Here is a 16,381-nt window from a genome sequence, read left to right as displayed (position 1 = left end):
GGGGTCAACAAATTTTCATTGGGGGTTTGGGACGAAAGGACCGAGACCTCCCAAAGGACTGAGACCTCTGAAATGTCAAGTTTCTGTAGGGCGAAAGCGTTGAGAGCCCCTGGATCGACCCTCTAGGCGAGGGATGCTGTAACTGCTTTCTCTTATCTTCTGGTAGCCAGGGAACTGGAGACTCGCCCCATTTACTGGCTAGATTTTCCAATTCACTTCTGAAAAGGAGTGATCCTTTAAAGGGCATCTTTGTAAGATTTGCCTTGGAGCCTGCGTCTGCTGACCAATTCCGCAGCCATAGCTGTCTTCTGGCTGCCACCACTAAGGCCACTCCTCTGGAGGAAGTACAGACTAGATCCAAGCCCATGTCAGCTAAAAAGATGGCGGCAGGTTCCATAACCACTCTGGAATTCACTCCCAGGTCATCCACCACCTGAGAGAGAAGTAGGCACAAACGAGCTACCAGGGCACAACAAGAGGCAATCTGTAAGATCATTGCTACTGCATCAAAGGCCTATTTAAGGATGGACTCCATCTGTCCATCGTGCGCATCCTTTAAGGCCGTTCCTCCCTCCATTGGGATAGTTGTTCGCTTAGCAACGGCACAGACCAGCGTATCCACTTTAGGGAAACGCAAACATTCTCTCACTGCCTGATCCAGTGGGTACAGAGCTAATGCTCATCCCCCTTTAAAAGTTGCTTCTGGGGCATCCCATTTCAGGTCAATCAACTCCTGGATGGCTTCCAGTACTGAAAAGTAGTAAGAGGCTTTCCATAGGGAAATTAGAATGGGGTTCTTATTTAGTTCCAGCATAGAATCCGCCCCAGGAATACCCAGCATCTTCAGGGTCTGGGAAACGGGCTGGCAATTCATCTCTTATGGAAAAACTGTAACATGGTCTGATACGGTTCTAAACCAGGGGGAATTTCCCCATTTTCCAAGGATCCTGATTTCTTCTCTTTGTCCATGCCGTTCGGATCTCTGCCAGGGATACCCTTGGTGAGGTGAGGCATGCCTCAAGGTCTGCCAATAGGACTGGAAGAGAGAGGGCTTACCTGCTGAGGTTCCGTCTGGCCAGGGGCAAGTGAAGTAACTGACTGCGCCTGTACAAAGGCTTGAAGGCCCTGGAAAAACTCCACCTTGGAGAAGGCAGTCGGGTCCATACCTAGCCCAGGAGGTACTGTGGTAGTTGCTGCTGAATTTCCCTCTCCTATGGAGGACCAAGCCCCGGGGGTACCCAGATCCGGGGTACTTCCAGTTAAGGCTGTGGCTAACCCATCCTCTGAATGGGAGAAGCCGGGCTTAGCAAAGTCCGGGGAGGCCAACTCTCCCTGAGCTTCCTCACAGTGCTGACATAAGTTGGAATCCAGGTCAGACTATGAAGTCCTAATATGACAAGCAGCGCAGAGAGAAAGGCGCTTATGTTTCTTGGCTGCCGGAGCCATTGGCGGCAGTAACTGTGTGTTCTGTTGGCTCGCGCTTAAAGTTTTATGTGCTCAGATTTTGGGCACCTAGGCGGGATGCGGCGAGGTGCATGCTCAGCCCATACACCAGGCTTTACCTATATTCTGCGCTTAGTAGGTTGTGTGCGTATATAAGCGCGCTATGTTATGCGCACAGTGCGTGTTCAGAGCCGATGCACTGCGCATACCGACATTCTGTGGAGGACAATAGGGCACGCACAAAGACGCACACAAGATGGCGCCACCGCAGCCTACCATGCGGTATGCAAAGCGAGGCCTAACCCACCAGGAGGCTGCTCAACCTGCTCGGAAGCCCACTTCCCCTTACCCCAGTGGGATCAGGAATGACGTCAGTACAGCACGACGAGCAAGGAGACCGGAGGAAAAATTACTGAAACCTCTTCAAATGTCTCTGAATCGGGAGTAAATATTTTTCTCTTTTTTTAATTTACCTTGGCTCAGCACTTACTGGCTGAGTATACAGATGGTCACCGGCTGCGGAGGGAGAGGGCTTTGGCCATCACCTCTGCGCTTGGCTTCCTGTACTGCTGCCTTTCAGCTGCTTAAGCAGCAAAGTCCATGCTGGGAACTGGCTACCAGACCAAGGCACACCTTTGCGGGATCTCAGAAATCGCCTCAGGAATTCTCAACTGGGGAAGGGACCTTTAGTTATCGCAGGACAGCAGGACTCAATTTTTTCTCCAATTTAAATGTAGAATTTCTCCTTCCAAAGAGTACAGAAATCCCCATAGGGAGAGGTATGTCCCCCATCTGCTAGAGACGGGGAAATAGTTAAGGTCACTGCAGGGGTGTATGTAGGGTGACGTCAGCTTTGAAATCTGACTCTGTCTCCATCTGCTGGCAGGGGAGCATAACCTATTGATCCTGAGTCCATCTGGCTACATGCTAGGAAAAGAAAAATCTGAAGGGGGAAAGCTAAGATTAAGTGAGAAAGGGCAGGTAGGGAGAGAATGACCCACAGAAAGCAGAAATCTTAAAAAGCTTGTCTCTTCAGTATTTGAAGACAAGAAATGGAAAGAGATAAAACTAAAGACGAAATTGCAGGCATAAGTGACAAACGGGGGGGGGGGGGGGGGGGGGGGGGGGGGGGAGTGACTGAGGTTCTAGCTAAGGCCATGGGAGTGGATGGGGTGCAGCTGAGAATACAGAGTGCCCTCAGAAGTGCTGACTGCACCCTCACTGCACGGTTCAACTTGTCTTTGGAGGAGAACAGATTGGGGCGGTGGGGGGTGTCAGGAAACTGCAGACCTGCAGGAAGAGCTATAGAAACAGGACAAAGAAAATGCTGCACTTTGAAACAAGCAGATTACAGGAGCCAAGACTAACTGCTCATGCAAAGGGAAGATGCTATCAGACCAATGTGACTGAGGTGGCGGCTCCAGGAGGGGCAGTGGATGTTGTCTATCCTTCCACACAGAGGCCGATGCAATAATCTTCGCGGAAAGCGGGTGCTGACTTTTCAGCGCCCGTTTTCTTAATGGGCGCCATGCAATATGTAAATTAGGGGGTCGCGCCAGGAAGGAGGTGCTAGGATCTCTTGCGCGACCTTAGCGCCTCCTTGCTAACGCGACCCGCCACGGCTGCCAGTTATGAAGACCGACGCCAGTAAACTCGGCCTCGGTTTTCATAACCTGCCTGTCTGCCAGTAATGAAACGCCTGCTCCAGGCAGGTGTTAATATCTGAGCGATAAATGTGCGTCTGAGATGCACATTTATCTTTTTGCATTTGTATGTGATGAGCGCTAACTCATTCACTCCGCGTCGGACGTGCGTTAAATAGGTGCTAATCCACTCCCTATTGTATAGGGAGTGGATTAGCGCCTATTTAACCCGCGTCAGACAGCAGGTTAAAACAGTGCGCTCGGCTGAGCACAATGTATTGCATCGGCCCCAGAGATTAGGTAAACAAGCTGGACGGTATGAGAGGAGGACAGAAAGCTGCAAATCGAGTAAGATTCTGGTTGGAAGGCAGAATGCCGAGAGTGGTGGTAGATTAGTGACACTGCAGAGGGAATGGAGGGAAAAGCAGGTTTGTTCTGCCAATGACAGAAATCTCCGTAATAGAGTAAATATACCAGCAGGGTAGGATAAAATGAGAGGGACTTTAAAATAATTAGAGCAGAGCTTTCCAAACTGTGTGTCGCGACACGTTAGTGTGTTGCCTGCAGTGAGCAGGTGTGTCGCACAAGTCTGGTCCACATAGCTGCTCCCCTCCAGCAAGTCACTTTTTTTTTTTTATTCTCTCTCAGTTTGTGGGTTGCTTATTATTGGGCAATTTTTGCTGTCAATCGCGGTTTTTTGGGCTTGGTGAGTGGGACTTGAGCCCAGCTGTCCCTGTCATTGGCTGCTGTTGCCGATGAGGCCTGGCCACAAGGAGTACTGACTGCAAGCAACAGTGTCTGGTGATCCCGGAAGGTGTTATGCAGCACGGCAGGCTTGAACCCTGAAGGGAGTGAAGCACTTAACTGGCAACAATAAAAAAAGAAGAGGTACATGAGTGTGGGGGTCAGACATGTACTGGGGGGGGGGGGGGAGGGAGATATTAGTGTGTGGGGACAGACAATTTGTTTTATTATTGTTACTTCATAAATTATAACAATAACATTAATCTTGGAATATTATATATTTTTAATATAAATGAAAGGTTTTCATGAGATAGGTTGTGTCGTGAAACAATTTTATGTATGTATATATTTAAGGAAACATACATAAATTGTCGAAATACATTTCATTCGTTTAGCCTTTAACCTCTGGTTTGCTAGCAGTCTGAATTACTGTGTCGTGAAATTATGTTTGTCTAAAAAGTGTGTCACCAACATGAAAAGTTTGGAAAGCTCTGAATTAGAAGAATGGTCAAGGGTTTGGAAGATACACTTCAGTACAAAACAATATATATAAAACCATGCATCTGGGATGCAAAAATCCATTAGCCACATTAACTAAGGAGAGAACAGACAACAGTTTAAAAAAAAAAAAAAAGACGAATAATCATTTGAAATGATGTGATGGTTGCCAGTCGATGTAATAAAACAGCAGGGAAAGCAGACAGTGTGCTCCAGAAGAAAACAGGAGGTAACGTGGCCCCTGTATAAGCCACTGCTGAACCCCCCACCTTCTTCACAAGACATTGAGAGGATGGAAGCCGTTCAGAGGGAGACCAGTGGGCCTGCAACATAAAGCCCACTCTGAGAGGCTGGAGGAAAGATGAGAAGGGATATCGGAGAGACGCTGAACTGTTTAGCAGGCTTCAGCAGAGCATTAATTGGTAAAACTAGTAAAAAAACAAACAAAAAACCCCCTTCCTTTTTAATCAAGCTTTTATTAGCACTAATCGAAAGGAGAAGACAAGGTGGTTTAGAAAAGGGAGATACTGTGTGCAGACATTGTGTGGCAAGTTAAGGCGTATACTTTAAATTTTGAATGGCATGAGTTTTAAAAATCGGAGGATTATGTTAGTGTTATAATACTGCGATTGATATGTTTAAATATAATTTTCAATTTACCTTGGGGGTTATGATATTAATATATTATGATGACTGGCATGTTTTAATATGTTTGCAGTTAATCGCCAAGAGCACTGGATGGAAAGGCAATAAATGTAAATACATTTAGTGGCTTACAAAAAAGTGTTCGACCCCTAAAAAGTCAGCAGATTTGTGTGGATTACAAATGACTGTTACACAGATTGTTCCAGACAGGATGTTTATTGCAAACCAGAATGCTCTTAAAGTAAATTTTCAAAGTCACAGTTCACTATTTATCTGCATTTTTGGTAAAATAAAACTGAAAAATGCTGCTTGCTTAAGTAACCCTTTCAGACCAGTACTTGGTAGAGCCACCTTTACTGCATTAACAGCGTTCAGTAAGTTTCTACCAGCTTTGCACACTGTTTGGGAGGGATTTTTTCCTATTCTTCCTGGCAGATTTGCTCCAGGTTGCTTGCATGATGCTTATGAACAGCAATTTTCAAACAGTGCCCCAGATTCTCGGTTGGATTGAGATCTGGACTTTGACTTGGCCATTGCAGAACATTCACCTTTTTATTGTTCAGCCACTCCTGTGTTGCTTTGGTCTTGTGCTTGGGATCATCGTCCTGCTGAAAGGTGAACTTTCTCCCAAGTTTTAGTATTTCAGCAGACTAATCCAGGTTGTTTTACAGTATCCTACAAGCATTCATTTTTTCCAGTACAGACTACTGCAACTCACTCTTACTCGGCCTTCCATCATCTACAATCCGCCTTCTACAAGTTTTGCAAAATGCTGCAGCCAGGGTATTAACAGGAAGCAGAAAATGCGATCACATAACTCCAACATTAATATCTTTGCATTGGCTCCCCATCAAGTATTGCATAAAAGAGATTTGTATCCTGCACAAAATTATTTACGAGGAACAAATAGACTGGTTAAATGCGGCCATTCGCCTACACATCCCACAAAGAAGCTTAAGATCAGATAACAAAGGCCTTTTAACTAATCCATCAGTGAACTCCGCCCATTTAAGCCAGGTAAGAGAGCCATCTCGCTAGCCGGCCCCAAACTATGGAATTCATTACCAACTGAACTAAGGCTGCAATCAGAGATCAAACATTTTAAAAAAAGATCTAAAAACATGGCTATTTGGCAACGCCTACAATGACTGAGGTCAGACCAAGCAACCTACTTCTTTTTCTCCTTTCTTTTACTCCTTTTAATAGTCTACTATGTAATTTTACTTGTATTGTTATTCTATCAATAGTACTCTTTTATCACTTTTAAACTCTGTGAACCGTTGTGATGGTACGTCTGAACGACAGTATATAAAATTCAATAAATAAATAAATCTCTCTGTATGTTGCACCATGGAAAAGCATCCCCACGACACGATGCTGCCGCCCCCATACTTTACTGTTGGGATGGTGTTTGCTGAGGAATGGACAGTGTAAGGGGTGTACCACACAGCGTTTTGAATTTTGGTCAAAAAGCTCCAACTTTGTCTCATCTGACCACAAAACCCTATCCCACATTTTAGCTGGGTCACTGATGCTTTCTGGCAAACTCCAGATGTGCTTTGATGTGGTTTTTCTTCAGTAATGGCTTCTTTCTAGCCACCCTCCCATGCAGAGCTCTTCCTATGGTTGACTGGTGCATCTCCACTCCTGTCTCAGCCACTGAACTCCATAGCTCCTTCAGAGTGACTGTTGGCCTCTCTGTGGCTTCCCTCACAAGTCTCCTCCTTGCTCTGATGCTGGGTTTTGAGGGACAGTCTTGTCTGGGTGGTATGATGCAGCTTCCATTTCCTCACAATTGATTGAACAGTACTCACTGGGATATCCAAGCACTTGGAAGGTATTTTGTAGCCTTTTCCTATCTTGTGCATGTCTATAACTTTACCTTTAGTTTCCCAATCTGCAGAGGTGCACTGCCACCATAACTAGGCATTTTGTGAAAACCCATGGGGCAGACGTGAGCCCGAATGGCAACACCTAATACTGGAAGTGCTGTTTTCCCACCATGAATCAGATACTTCCTGTGTCCTAGGAAGATCTTGATATGGGTGTATATGTCCTTTAGATCAAGGGAGCATAGCCAGTCCCCTTTTTGCAAAAGGAGGATCAAGATGCCCAGGGAAACCATCTTGAACTTTTCTTTTTTTTTTTAATATGTTCAAGGCCCTCAGGTCTAGGGTAGGCCAGAGTCCTCCTGTTCTCTTTGGAATCAGGAAGTACATGGAATAAAATCCAAGCCCTCTTTGCCCTGGCGGTACGGGCTCGACTGCTCTGGCCGTTAAGAGGGAGAAGAGCTCAGTTTATAGTGCCTCCTGATGTGCTTTCGCTCCCAAAATGGGCACAGAGGGCAAGTTGGCGGGTCACCCAATAGATTTTATTGGCACTCCTGGCGGATGATGGATAGAACCCACTGGTCCGAGGTTACACTAGGTCAACTGGTTCGTAAAGAACTGCAGCCTTCCCCTGACTAGAGGGTCCCATCCTCCTGGCTATGCTCCCTACGGCCCAGTCAAAACCCCATCTCCGAAGTTGATGGAGGAGCTGGCTAAGACTTATGAGCTCTCTGCTGCCTGGGAAGGCTGTGGGAGCTCTGATGGTCTGGACGGGATCGAAGAAGCGGAGGATAGTACTTCCTTTGGCGAAAGAAGGACTTCCTGGGCTCCGGCCTCAAAAGCCTCCTAGAGGAGGATGACAGATCCGGAGTACTGGCAGAGAGTTGTTGGAGGATTTCATGATGGTCCCAGAGTTGGGCCACAGCATCCTTCACCCTATCTCCAAAGAGATTCTCTCCAGTACACAGCACATCGGCGAGTCTTTCCTGTACATCTGATCGGAGGTCCAAGGCCTGCAGCCATGATATTCTGCAGGCACAGATTCCCACTGCAGAGACGTTCACTGCCAACTCATAAATATCATAGGTCTCATGGACCTATGTCTCCTGCACTCTAGACCTTTGTGCACCAGCGACATGAGTGTGTCTTGCTGCTGTTGAGGCAGCTGCTAAGCCACCTGCTTCCAGATGTCCTGTGAGTATCAGCTCAAATAGAGCTGATAGGTGGTGATGCAGGCAATAAGCATGGTGACTTGGAACCCCTTCCTCCCCAAAAACGTCCATCGCTCTGTGGTTCTTCCTCGGGGGTGCTAAGGAATGGGTCTGAGAGTGCTTGACCCTCTTGAGGGTGGATTCAACTACCACCAACTGGTGAGGCAGCTGACTCTTATCGAATCCAGCAGCCTTCTGGAAGAGGTAAACCCCATCCGCCTTCTTATTAACAGGAGGGGTTGTTCTCAAATACTCAGCAGCAACTCCTTAAGGATCTTGTGTACCGGGTCCACCATGATCTCCTTAGGAGGCTCCACAAACTGAAGGATCTCAAGCATTTTGTGCCTGGCAATCTCTTAATAGCTGGAATGGGATAGCATCCGCCATCACCCTCACAAAACCTGGGAAGGTTCCTCAGGCAGAAACCTCTTTCACTCATCTGGAGAAGGGTCTGACGGGAGACAATCTGAGACCTCGGAGGAGGACTCAGTTTGACCATCCCCCCAGGGGTAATAAGGATCCTCATCCTCACTGTATACAATTAGGGATGGGGCCCTAGGTGCTCAGCCTACATACAGAGGTGCAGGCACAGAAGGAATTGGTCAGGGGACTATAGGCCTCAGCTTCTCCACCAGCCTTAGTGGAGCTTCCTCGGAGGAGGAACTGGTGATGACCACCATATCGGTAGGGGGCTGCCTCGGTGCTCCGCCGGGCACCAGTGTTGTCCCGGGAACAGACGCCAGCTGGGTCGGTAATGCACAGATAAGTACACTGAGCTTCTCCAGAAGCAGTAAGAGAACAGGCGGCACTATCTCCGATGCCATGGGATCAAAGCCCTGCAGCGCCCACTCCACTGCCAGCTGGACTCAACGCTCCAGCTCCTCCTCGAATGTTGCCAATGCCAACACTGACTGGAAGGAAGGAGGGGTGGCCAAATCTTCCTCGGATCCACAAGGGGGATCAGTGACTGGCACCAGGTCTGTTGGAGACTGGCGCAGAGCCCAGGCATCGATGGAGGATGGGCAATCCTCGCCACAGGGTCGCTTCAGGGGCATTTCGGTAAAAGCCGGTGCACCCCGTGCCGAGCATCATGCATTGCTGAGGACTGATGCTGATACTTCATAGGCTTCCCTCAATGCTCGGTTGGTCTCCGGTGTCCCTATCCACCAATGACCTCGATGAAATTGATGTACCCGCTGATGGCAATGGCATGATGTCCATTGGTGCGGCTCCAAGGCCCTCCGTTGCCGCTGAAGCCTATGGCTCTAACTTCTTTGATCTGAAGAGCTGATCCATCTTGAGTCGAAGACTACGTCCCTTTGGGGGTCGTCTGGGCACGTAAATGGCAACTCTGGATGTCATGCAATACCCCCAGGCAGAGGATGCAAACATCATGAGGATCGGTGACAAAATAAAGAAAAAGAACTGAACGATGGCCACGAGCGTCAATGGCTGATGGGCACAGAGGCACCGCCACCAAGGGGAGGAGCCTGGATTGGCCACTGTTGGAATCAGAATGCTGGGCTTGGTCTGACCCAGTATAGCAACTTATGTTCTTATAATCCTATTTTGAATACATGTGATGCAACTTAAATCAGATTTGTGAAACAAATCTATGATAAGGGGGAAAGAAGCTAACACTAACACAACACCATGTCAAACAGCTGGCCAAGGGGTACAGTGCCTGAACTCGGGGTAAAAACCATTGACTGGGAAGGCTCCTGGGTGCAGGGAGAATCTCTGCCAATGATGCTGATCATAACACAGGAGAAGCAGTCTTCTTTTGGACAGATGCAAGTGCCCTCGAGACACTGTGCAGAAGAAATACTTAAGTAACAAGTTGGCAGCAATCCCCCAACCTCATGCTTCCCACTAAGAGGGTCAGGACTTCCAAGGGCAGTACAGCATTCTGAGTTTGAAAGGTATTTAACTTGATCTGAAAGCGAATGCTAACAAGACCAATTTCATAATTTTAGCAAAGCAAGATCCTCCCTACAGTTGTGAGAGGGTGAATGGTTAGCAAAGAAGTTTGAATGGTGCTAATGCAGCGGCTCACGGGTTTCCATGCTCAGTGCATTGTTGCTGGCAGTAACACTCCAGAGAGAACACCTCTACCAGCTGCTGATGTGGATGGGTGTGCATGCACTGGATTTTCTTGCAGCTCAAGGACTGCATGCATGTATAATGTAACCCATTAGTGTGAAGCCATTGGAAAGACTGTGGAGAAAGTACCACTAGCTATGATTATCGGGGGGGGGGGGGGGGGTGTTATTTGCTTATTAAGCAATGATGTCAGTGATATTATGCGTTATGTCATTTCATTATACAGAGAGAGGATATTATTTTACTTTGTTGAATTTGTTTTTGTAAATTGATGGTACAGGTCATGGGATTAGAACAAGGAACGGCACTGAGGGTGTTTAACACAGAAACCTGAAAAATGACAGCAGATAAGGCTCACCTAGTCTTCCCCTTCCTGCTGGAGTACTGCACAGCCTTCCCCTCACATCCTCTGTACGTAGACAAGTCTTCCAGCACTGTTTTATCGTTTAGTTATTTTTATTTTCTAGATTTTTTTTCTCCCATTGCATAATTTTAAAATATACACAAAATAGTTCTCACATGTACATACCACCCTATCATAAGGTAAGTGGCTGGTATGAAAGTACGCTGGATGTGAATTATCGTAGCACTTGGAGGTATACAGCACTTCAATGTGAAGTCTGCTTGGATAGACCAATGCAAGAAATCTGACTGGATGTCAGTGACACTGCCCAAGTAACAGAGAGCAGTGCTTTTCCGGTGGCCAGAGGGAGACGACCAACATGAGAAAAATTTACAGGCAGCAGTATTAACAGTTTTCTTGTGAAAATTAATCGTTAAAGACTGCCAATTAAAAACACAGACACCAAGCAAATTCACAAACCCCCTTCATCACCGTTTACATAGAAAACTAGAACACAACAGCAGATAAAACCCATGTAGTCTGACCAGGTGCTTCTCCAGATTTTATCTCAGGGACTGAGACAACCGAATAAGTTGTAAATGTCTTTCCCTCCACCACTGCGCCCTCTCTCACTGCTTTACCAAACCCGCCAGATGTTAACCCTCCTCACCTTAAAAAAATAAATAATGTGAAAGTACCTGTGTCAGCTTCATGCTCCTTATTCTCGTCCATCAAGGGGTTATCGTGAAGCTTAAGATAGATTTCTATCGCAATCCGGGCTGCTTTGAAGTAGAACGGATGTTGTCGAAGCACATCTTCTAATTTTAACAAGTCCACATAGGATCTTAGTGTAATCTTCCTCATACAGTAAGTGTGAAAGTCAAACTGGTCGTCTGTGATTTCTACAAAATGCTAGCACAAACACAGTGCTCTTTAGCAACAGCCACGTGCAGAAAAAAAAAATGCTTAAGCGACTTGCATGATAAGCTTGAATAACGAACACCGATTAAAGACGTCGGCCACGTTCAGCCTTCCGCCCAACACCCCGCACTCCTCAGAAAAAGGCTGAGCACGGCAGATAACAGACAATTCTGAGCACATTCTACTGACGGATCACTTTTCACTCTTAGCTTTAAAACTGCTACTACGGTAAATGTGAGAAAAATATTAATGTTAACAAAAACTAAACTGCCAGGCCAATACAGGCTACCTTCCCTACCTACTGCCTTAATCTAATTTTCTCCACAGTTAAGGCCGGCCTGTGCTCTCCCCATACTTTTTAATTTCTCATTCCGTTTTGCGTTCCATCCCTTCTGTTGGGAAGCTGCTCCATGCCTCTACCACCTTTTCTCGTGAACATAACTCCCAAGTCCACCCCCACTTTCCCATGCAATGAACCCTTTGTGCTAGAATTTTTTCACTGAAAATTGCTTGCCTCTTGTGGGCCATTTATACATTCGAGGTGTGCGTCTCTATATTCCCAAACCCTCTTCTCTCTTAAAGCTTTTGCTGCAGACCCTGTATAATTTCAGCAGCCGCCCCCCCCCGGGATAGTCTCTGCTTCATTAATGTCCCTACAGAGAGGCAGCCTGCCGAAATGGACACAGTACTCCAAAGCAGGACTCGCCAATGATTTGCAAGAGGCATCACCATCTTCTGCTGCTCAAACCTCTCCTTAGTTACTACATCGCAAAGACTCTGCCTGTCACCATGCTATGCTGTTTGGCCACCAAATATCATCACCCCCGAGCCCTCTTTGATTCTGTGGTCACCAGAATATCAACCATCAACCCCCTCCCCCTGTTTTCTCTAGATTTCTGCACGAGGAATGCATGAAACTGCACCTTTTTGCATATCTAGGCTGCCACGTATGTGACTGTGAGCCAAGTTTTCTAAAATTCCTCACTTTTCTATTAAAACTGGACTATAAACTCCACTGCAGATCTTTGTATCATCTACAAAAAAAAAAAAAAAAGCATATTTTAGCTATCAAGACCGCTTCAATGTCAAGCATGAACACATTGAATGGCCTCCTGTTGCACCTCGCTAGTCATTCTCTTCTCTTCCGAATGAGCTTTCTTTTCCATTGCCCTCTGTTGCCATCACTCAACCTTGCCCACTGTCTTAGGAGTCATCCTTTCGGTTACCCAGCAGAAGGACTAATAGAGATTTGAACAGGTCAGTCAGAAAAGAAACCAATTTGTATAACCTCCCTCTAGTGAATCCATGCTGCTTCATCATCAGATAGCCCACTATCCTTTCCCCCTGGAAGGTACATACTCTCTCAATTTCATGGCATTTCTTAAGTGCTTCTCCGTATTTATTCATGGCCTTGTAAGCTTGAGCGCACTCTGTCTGGAACCACATACACTGCATTTCATTCAGATTCTCAATGGCAGAGGTTCCTTCCTGTGAAGGGGAGAGATTTCAAAGCTAATATTAAAAAAACCCAACACACATAATTAAAGAGTATCTTATGAATACATACACTATCATACAAACTAAAATATGTACATTTTTTAATCATCTAGAATTCATCAGAAAGGTAACAGGTTTTCAGCAGCTACAGAACAGAATGGAAAAGAATATAGCTTTGAAATAATTGAAAATGGGAGACCAACTGATCACAAAATTACACTCAATACACATACAATATATGCATGCTTACGTACATAGGCACATCAGCACATATCAATCTTGAAAACTATGAGAAGATATATCTGACTTAAAGAAAAGTTTAACATGCTGAACAAACCCTTGTAAACTTTGAGCACATTTCTTCTGCCTCTTTAATCATGTTGGCTTTCAACATATATTTTGCACATTTGGAGTTGATAAACCTGTCTGCGGTATCCAACGCTTGGGCTTCGTCCATCCACCTGGCAGCTTCTTTGATGTTTCCGGCATGCTTTAATGAGAAAAGAAAAATACTATAGGAAACCATACCCGAAGCTAGCTTTATTCTACTAACCAACAACACAGTTGGATACAAGCACTGGCAGTACACAGACCAGCATGCTCTCTTTCCTACTAAAACCCTCAAAACAGAGGGCTAGAAGGCATATGCTGTGTATTAGTGCACCAGCCTTCCATGTTCCTGGAGATGCAAATTCACACCCGGTCTAAATAACGTAGCTTTGTCATCATAACCTAGTTCAGTGGTGGGGGACTTTTCCCGGAAAAAAACGACAAACAGTTTGGTGGGTGCCAGCCTCAATAAGATTTTATCTATTATCAGTTGGGTGTTATGAGTAAAAAAACTTGCAGTAAAAAAGATTTAATGTGCAAGCTGGTAAAAATTAAACGTACATGGTTAAACACCACTTAACAGGGTATGCAGTTACGTTTTAAATAAACAAACAATAGTGTATCAAACCTTCAAAATTCAGGCGCACAAAAAATGCATAAGACAGTCAGGTGGCGGCCAGGGATGCCTAAGCTCCCATTAAATGCTTTAATCATCGAGCCCCACCCGTGTACCATCTTTAACCCTGGCATATATTCACACACTATGCACATGTGGCACTTTTCAATTTCAGATTTTGTTTTTTTTAATGAAAGGTTTTTTTAAATTGCATATAGAAAATTCCAAAATTAAAATGTGTTTTTGTGTGTTTTCGGCGCCTCACAATTATACACTCCCAGAATATTTGGAAATTACCTCAGCTATTTAAAAAGAAAGCCAATATTTCCCTGAAGCCTGCAGAGCTCGACAGGCCACCAACACGGCTTTCACTCAGGCCACACCAAATGTCTGTGTGCTGTTTAGCACAAGAAGCCAATAAAAAGCCCCGGACAAAGCAAAGCTGAGCTTGTAAGCCCTCTGGGGATAGGGAAATACCTACGGTACCTGATTGTAATTCACTTTGAAGCGCTGAAAAAAAAGTGTGAAAAGTGGAATATAAATCTAAATAAAATAAAAGCTGCTCACCTGGTAAGAGGTATTTTCCATATACAGCAGGACATATCAGCCACACGAGTGGGTGATGTCATCATCCGAGGGAGCAGAGATGGAAAAGTTCTCCGAGGTGGTCTTTCTGAGCATGCATTAACGTTTGCACACAGCCCCCGCTGTGCAAGTCTTTCAAGCAAGCTTACCTTCAGCCTTGAGGGGAAGAAGGTGGCTGACTTGTCCTGCCGTCCACGGATAATACCCGTTGCAGGTGAACAGCTCTTGCTTTCTCCGTGGACAAGCAGACCAAGAATCAGCCGCACAAGCTGGCTCTCCCAAGCTGTGGGTTGCGTGGAAATCTTTGGTACATGTTAAATATTCTACGTGAAGCATGCAACCTGTAATTTGATCGGAGGGTAGAACTGAAGGAGAATAGTTAAATCGGCTTTTGAAAAATGTTGTTCTGAGGAGTAATGAGCAGTAAGGGTAGGAATGGAAGATCGGGTGGCTGAGCAAAGATGTGCTAAGTTGCCATACCTCCGACTTGGTGGGCATTCGCTTTATTCTGAAGATTTTGCCCTGATTGATTATAGCAGTAAGAGATCCAATCAGAGATCCATGCTGAAAGAATTCTCTTTATAACTGAGAAACGCTGCTTTACTAGGATGTAGGTGACTAACAGTAAACAAAGCTCTTATATGCAATAAAGGCAGTAAGAAACGCCAGTCCACCTTTGTTGGCATGCAGTCTTGGAAAGAATGTTGGCTAAACAATGGATTGATTTAAATAAAATTGAGAGGCTACGTTTGGTAATCTCTGTTTTGGAAAATCTGAGTATAGGCAGAGTATGACAGCAAGGCTCATAGGTCGCTTGTTCTCCTGGCAGATGAAACTGCTGCTAAAAATAGATCTTAAAACTTTCCACAAAAGGAACTACAGGTCTGCTATTGCAAAAGGTTTGAACGGCGGCTTCATAAGCAGAGCCAGAGCTATATTCAGAGTCCAGGGTATAGGAGAATCTGGACTTGGAGGTTTAAGATGATGTAGGCATTTCATGAATCTGTTTACCATCGGTTGACGAGAAATAAGACGGCCTTTGAAATTTTCATGATAAGCTGCTATAGCAGTGTTTCCCAACCAGTACCATGGCACACACTGGGTGCGCCTTCAGACCTGATCGGGTGTGCCAAGGAAAAGTTGCTGCTGCCTGGTGCTCTTCTCTCAGCACCTCGACGCACCAGCGGTGGCTTTAAACATGTAGGAGCTTCTTTCTGAGAGCCCGGGTCATCACGCGTGCCTCCTCTTCCCAGCCAGAGCATGAGCCCTGGAGTTTGGTAATTAATGGGAAGCATGTAGGGCACGGATAGCTGTGAGAGATGGGGAGAGCATGAGCACTGGATGCAACTCAAAATCAGTGTTTGGAGCACAGGCAGCCAAATGTGGCAGCCAAAGTAATTAACTGAGCCGGTTGGCATCATACCAATATGTCCTTGTATAAAGGGGCAACTGGCCCACTGGGAGAAGTTCAAGTGCCTCTCCGCCCCCTCTCCCTTTGTTTTAATATTTGGAAGAAAGCCTGCTGGGGCTTTCAGTACTTCCCCTCTCCATTTCCACTTTGCCTGCCCCATGGAAGTTGCCACATAACATTTTTTTTGTTATGTAGATGCATCTTCAGTTTGAAAGGACTGGGGAACACTGTGCTATAGCACGGAGATGGATTCTGACAGAGCACCAACTCTGATTTAGAGAAACTGAATATATGTCGAAGTAACCTACAAACAGGGGACACAGAGCCGAGCAGACCACCAGATAGTGAACTTCCATTTGAAGTTATATCATCTTCTCTGAGCACTTTCTAGATTTATTTATTTATTTTATTTAACATCTCTTTTATACCGATATCCTGCCCACCTTCAGAAGGAAATTGTAAAGAAGAAATTGGCTTGCTTTCAACATCCATACAGTTAGAGCCAACAGCTGAAGGCTGCTGTGTAGAAGATTCCCTCGCGCTGTGTGATCAGGGATGAGAA

General features: G+C 45.7%; 1 protein-coding gene across 2 annotated transcripts in view; it reads right to left on the bottom strand.

The window, feature by feature from the left end:
• Nucleotides 1–16,381, bottom strand: part of NAA15 (N(alpha)-acetyltransferase 15, NatA auxiliary subunit) — a 180,636-nt gene that overhangs the window by 60,998 nt on the left and 103,257 nt on the right. For both annotated transcript variants that reach the window (XM_029595406.1, XM_029595321.1), the window contains exons 12-14: nt 13,215–13,367; nt 12,740–12,868; nt 11,158–11,371 (exon numbers count right to left, since the gene is read on the bottom strand). In XM_029595406.1, the coding sequence (XP_029451266.1) occupies nt 11,158–11,371; nt 12,740–12,868; nt 13,215–13,367 (496 nt within the window). The remainder of the gene's footprint in view (nt 1–11,157; nt 11,372–12,739; nt 12,869–13,214; nt 13,368–16,381) is intronic.

This window comes from Rhinatrema bivittatum, chromosome 1 (assembly GCF_901001135.1).
Source record: "Rhinatrema bivittatum chromosome 1, aRhiBiv1.1, whole genome shotgun sequence".
Lineage (NCBI taxonomy): Eukaryota > Metazoa > Chordata > Amphibia > Gymnophiona > Rhinatrematidae > Rhinatrema > Rhinatrema bivittatum.
The sequence above is the reverse complement of the archived record's forward strand: the minus strand, read 5'-3'. Positions and strand labels throughout refer to the sequence as shown.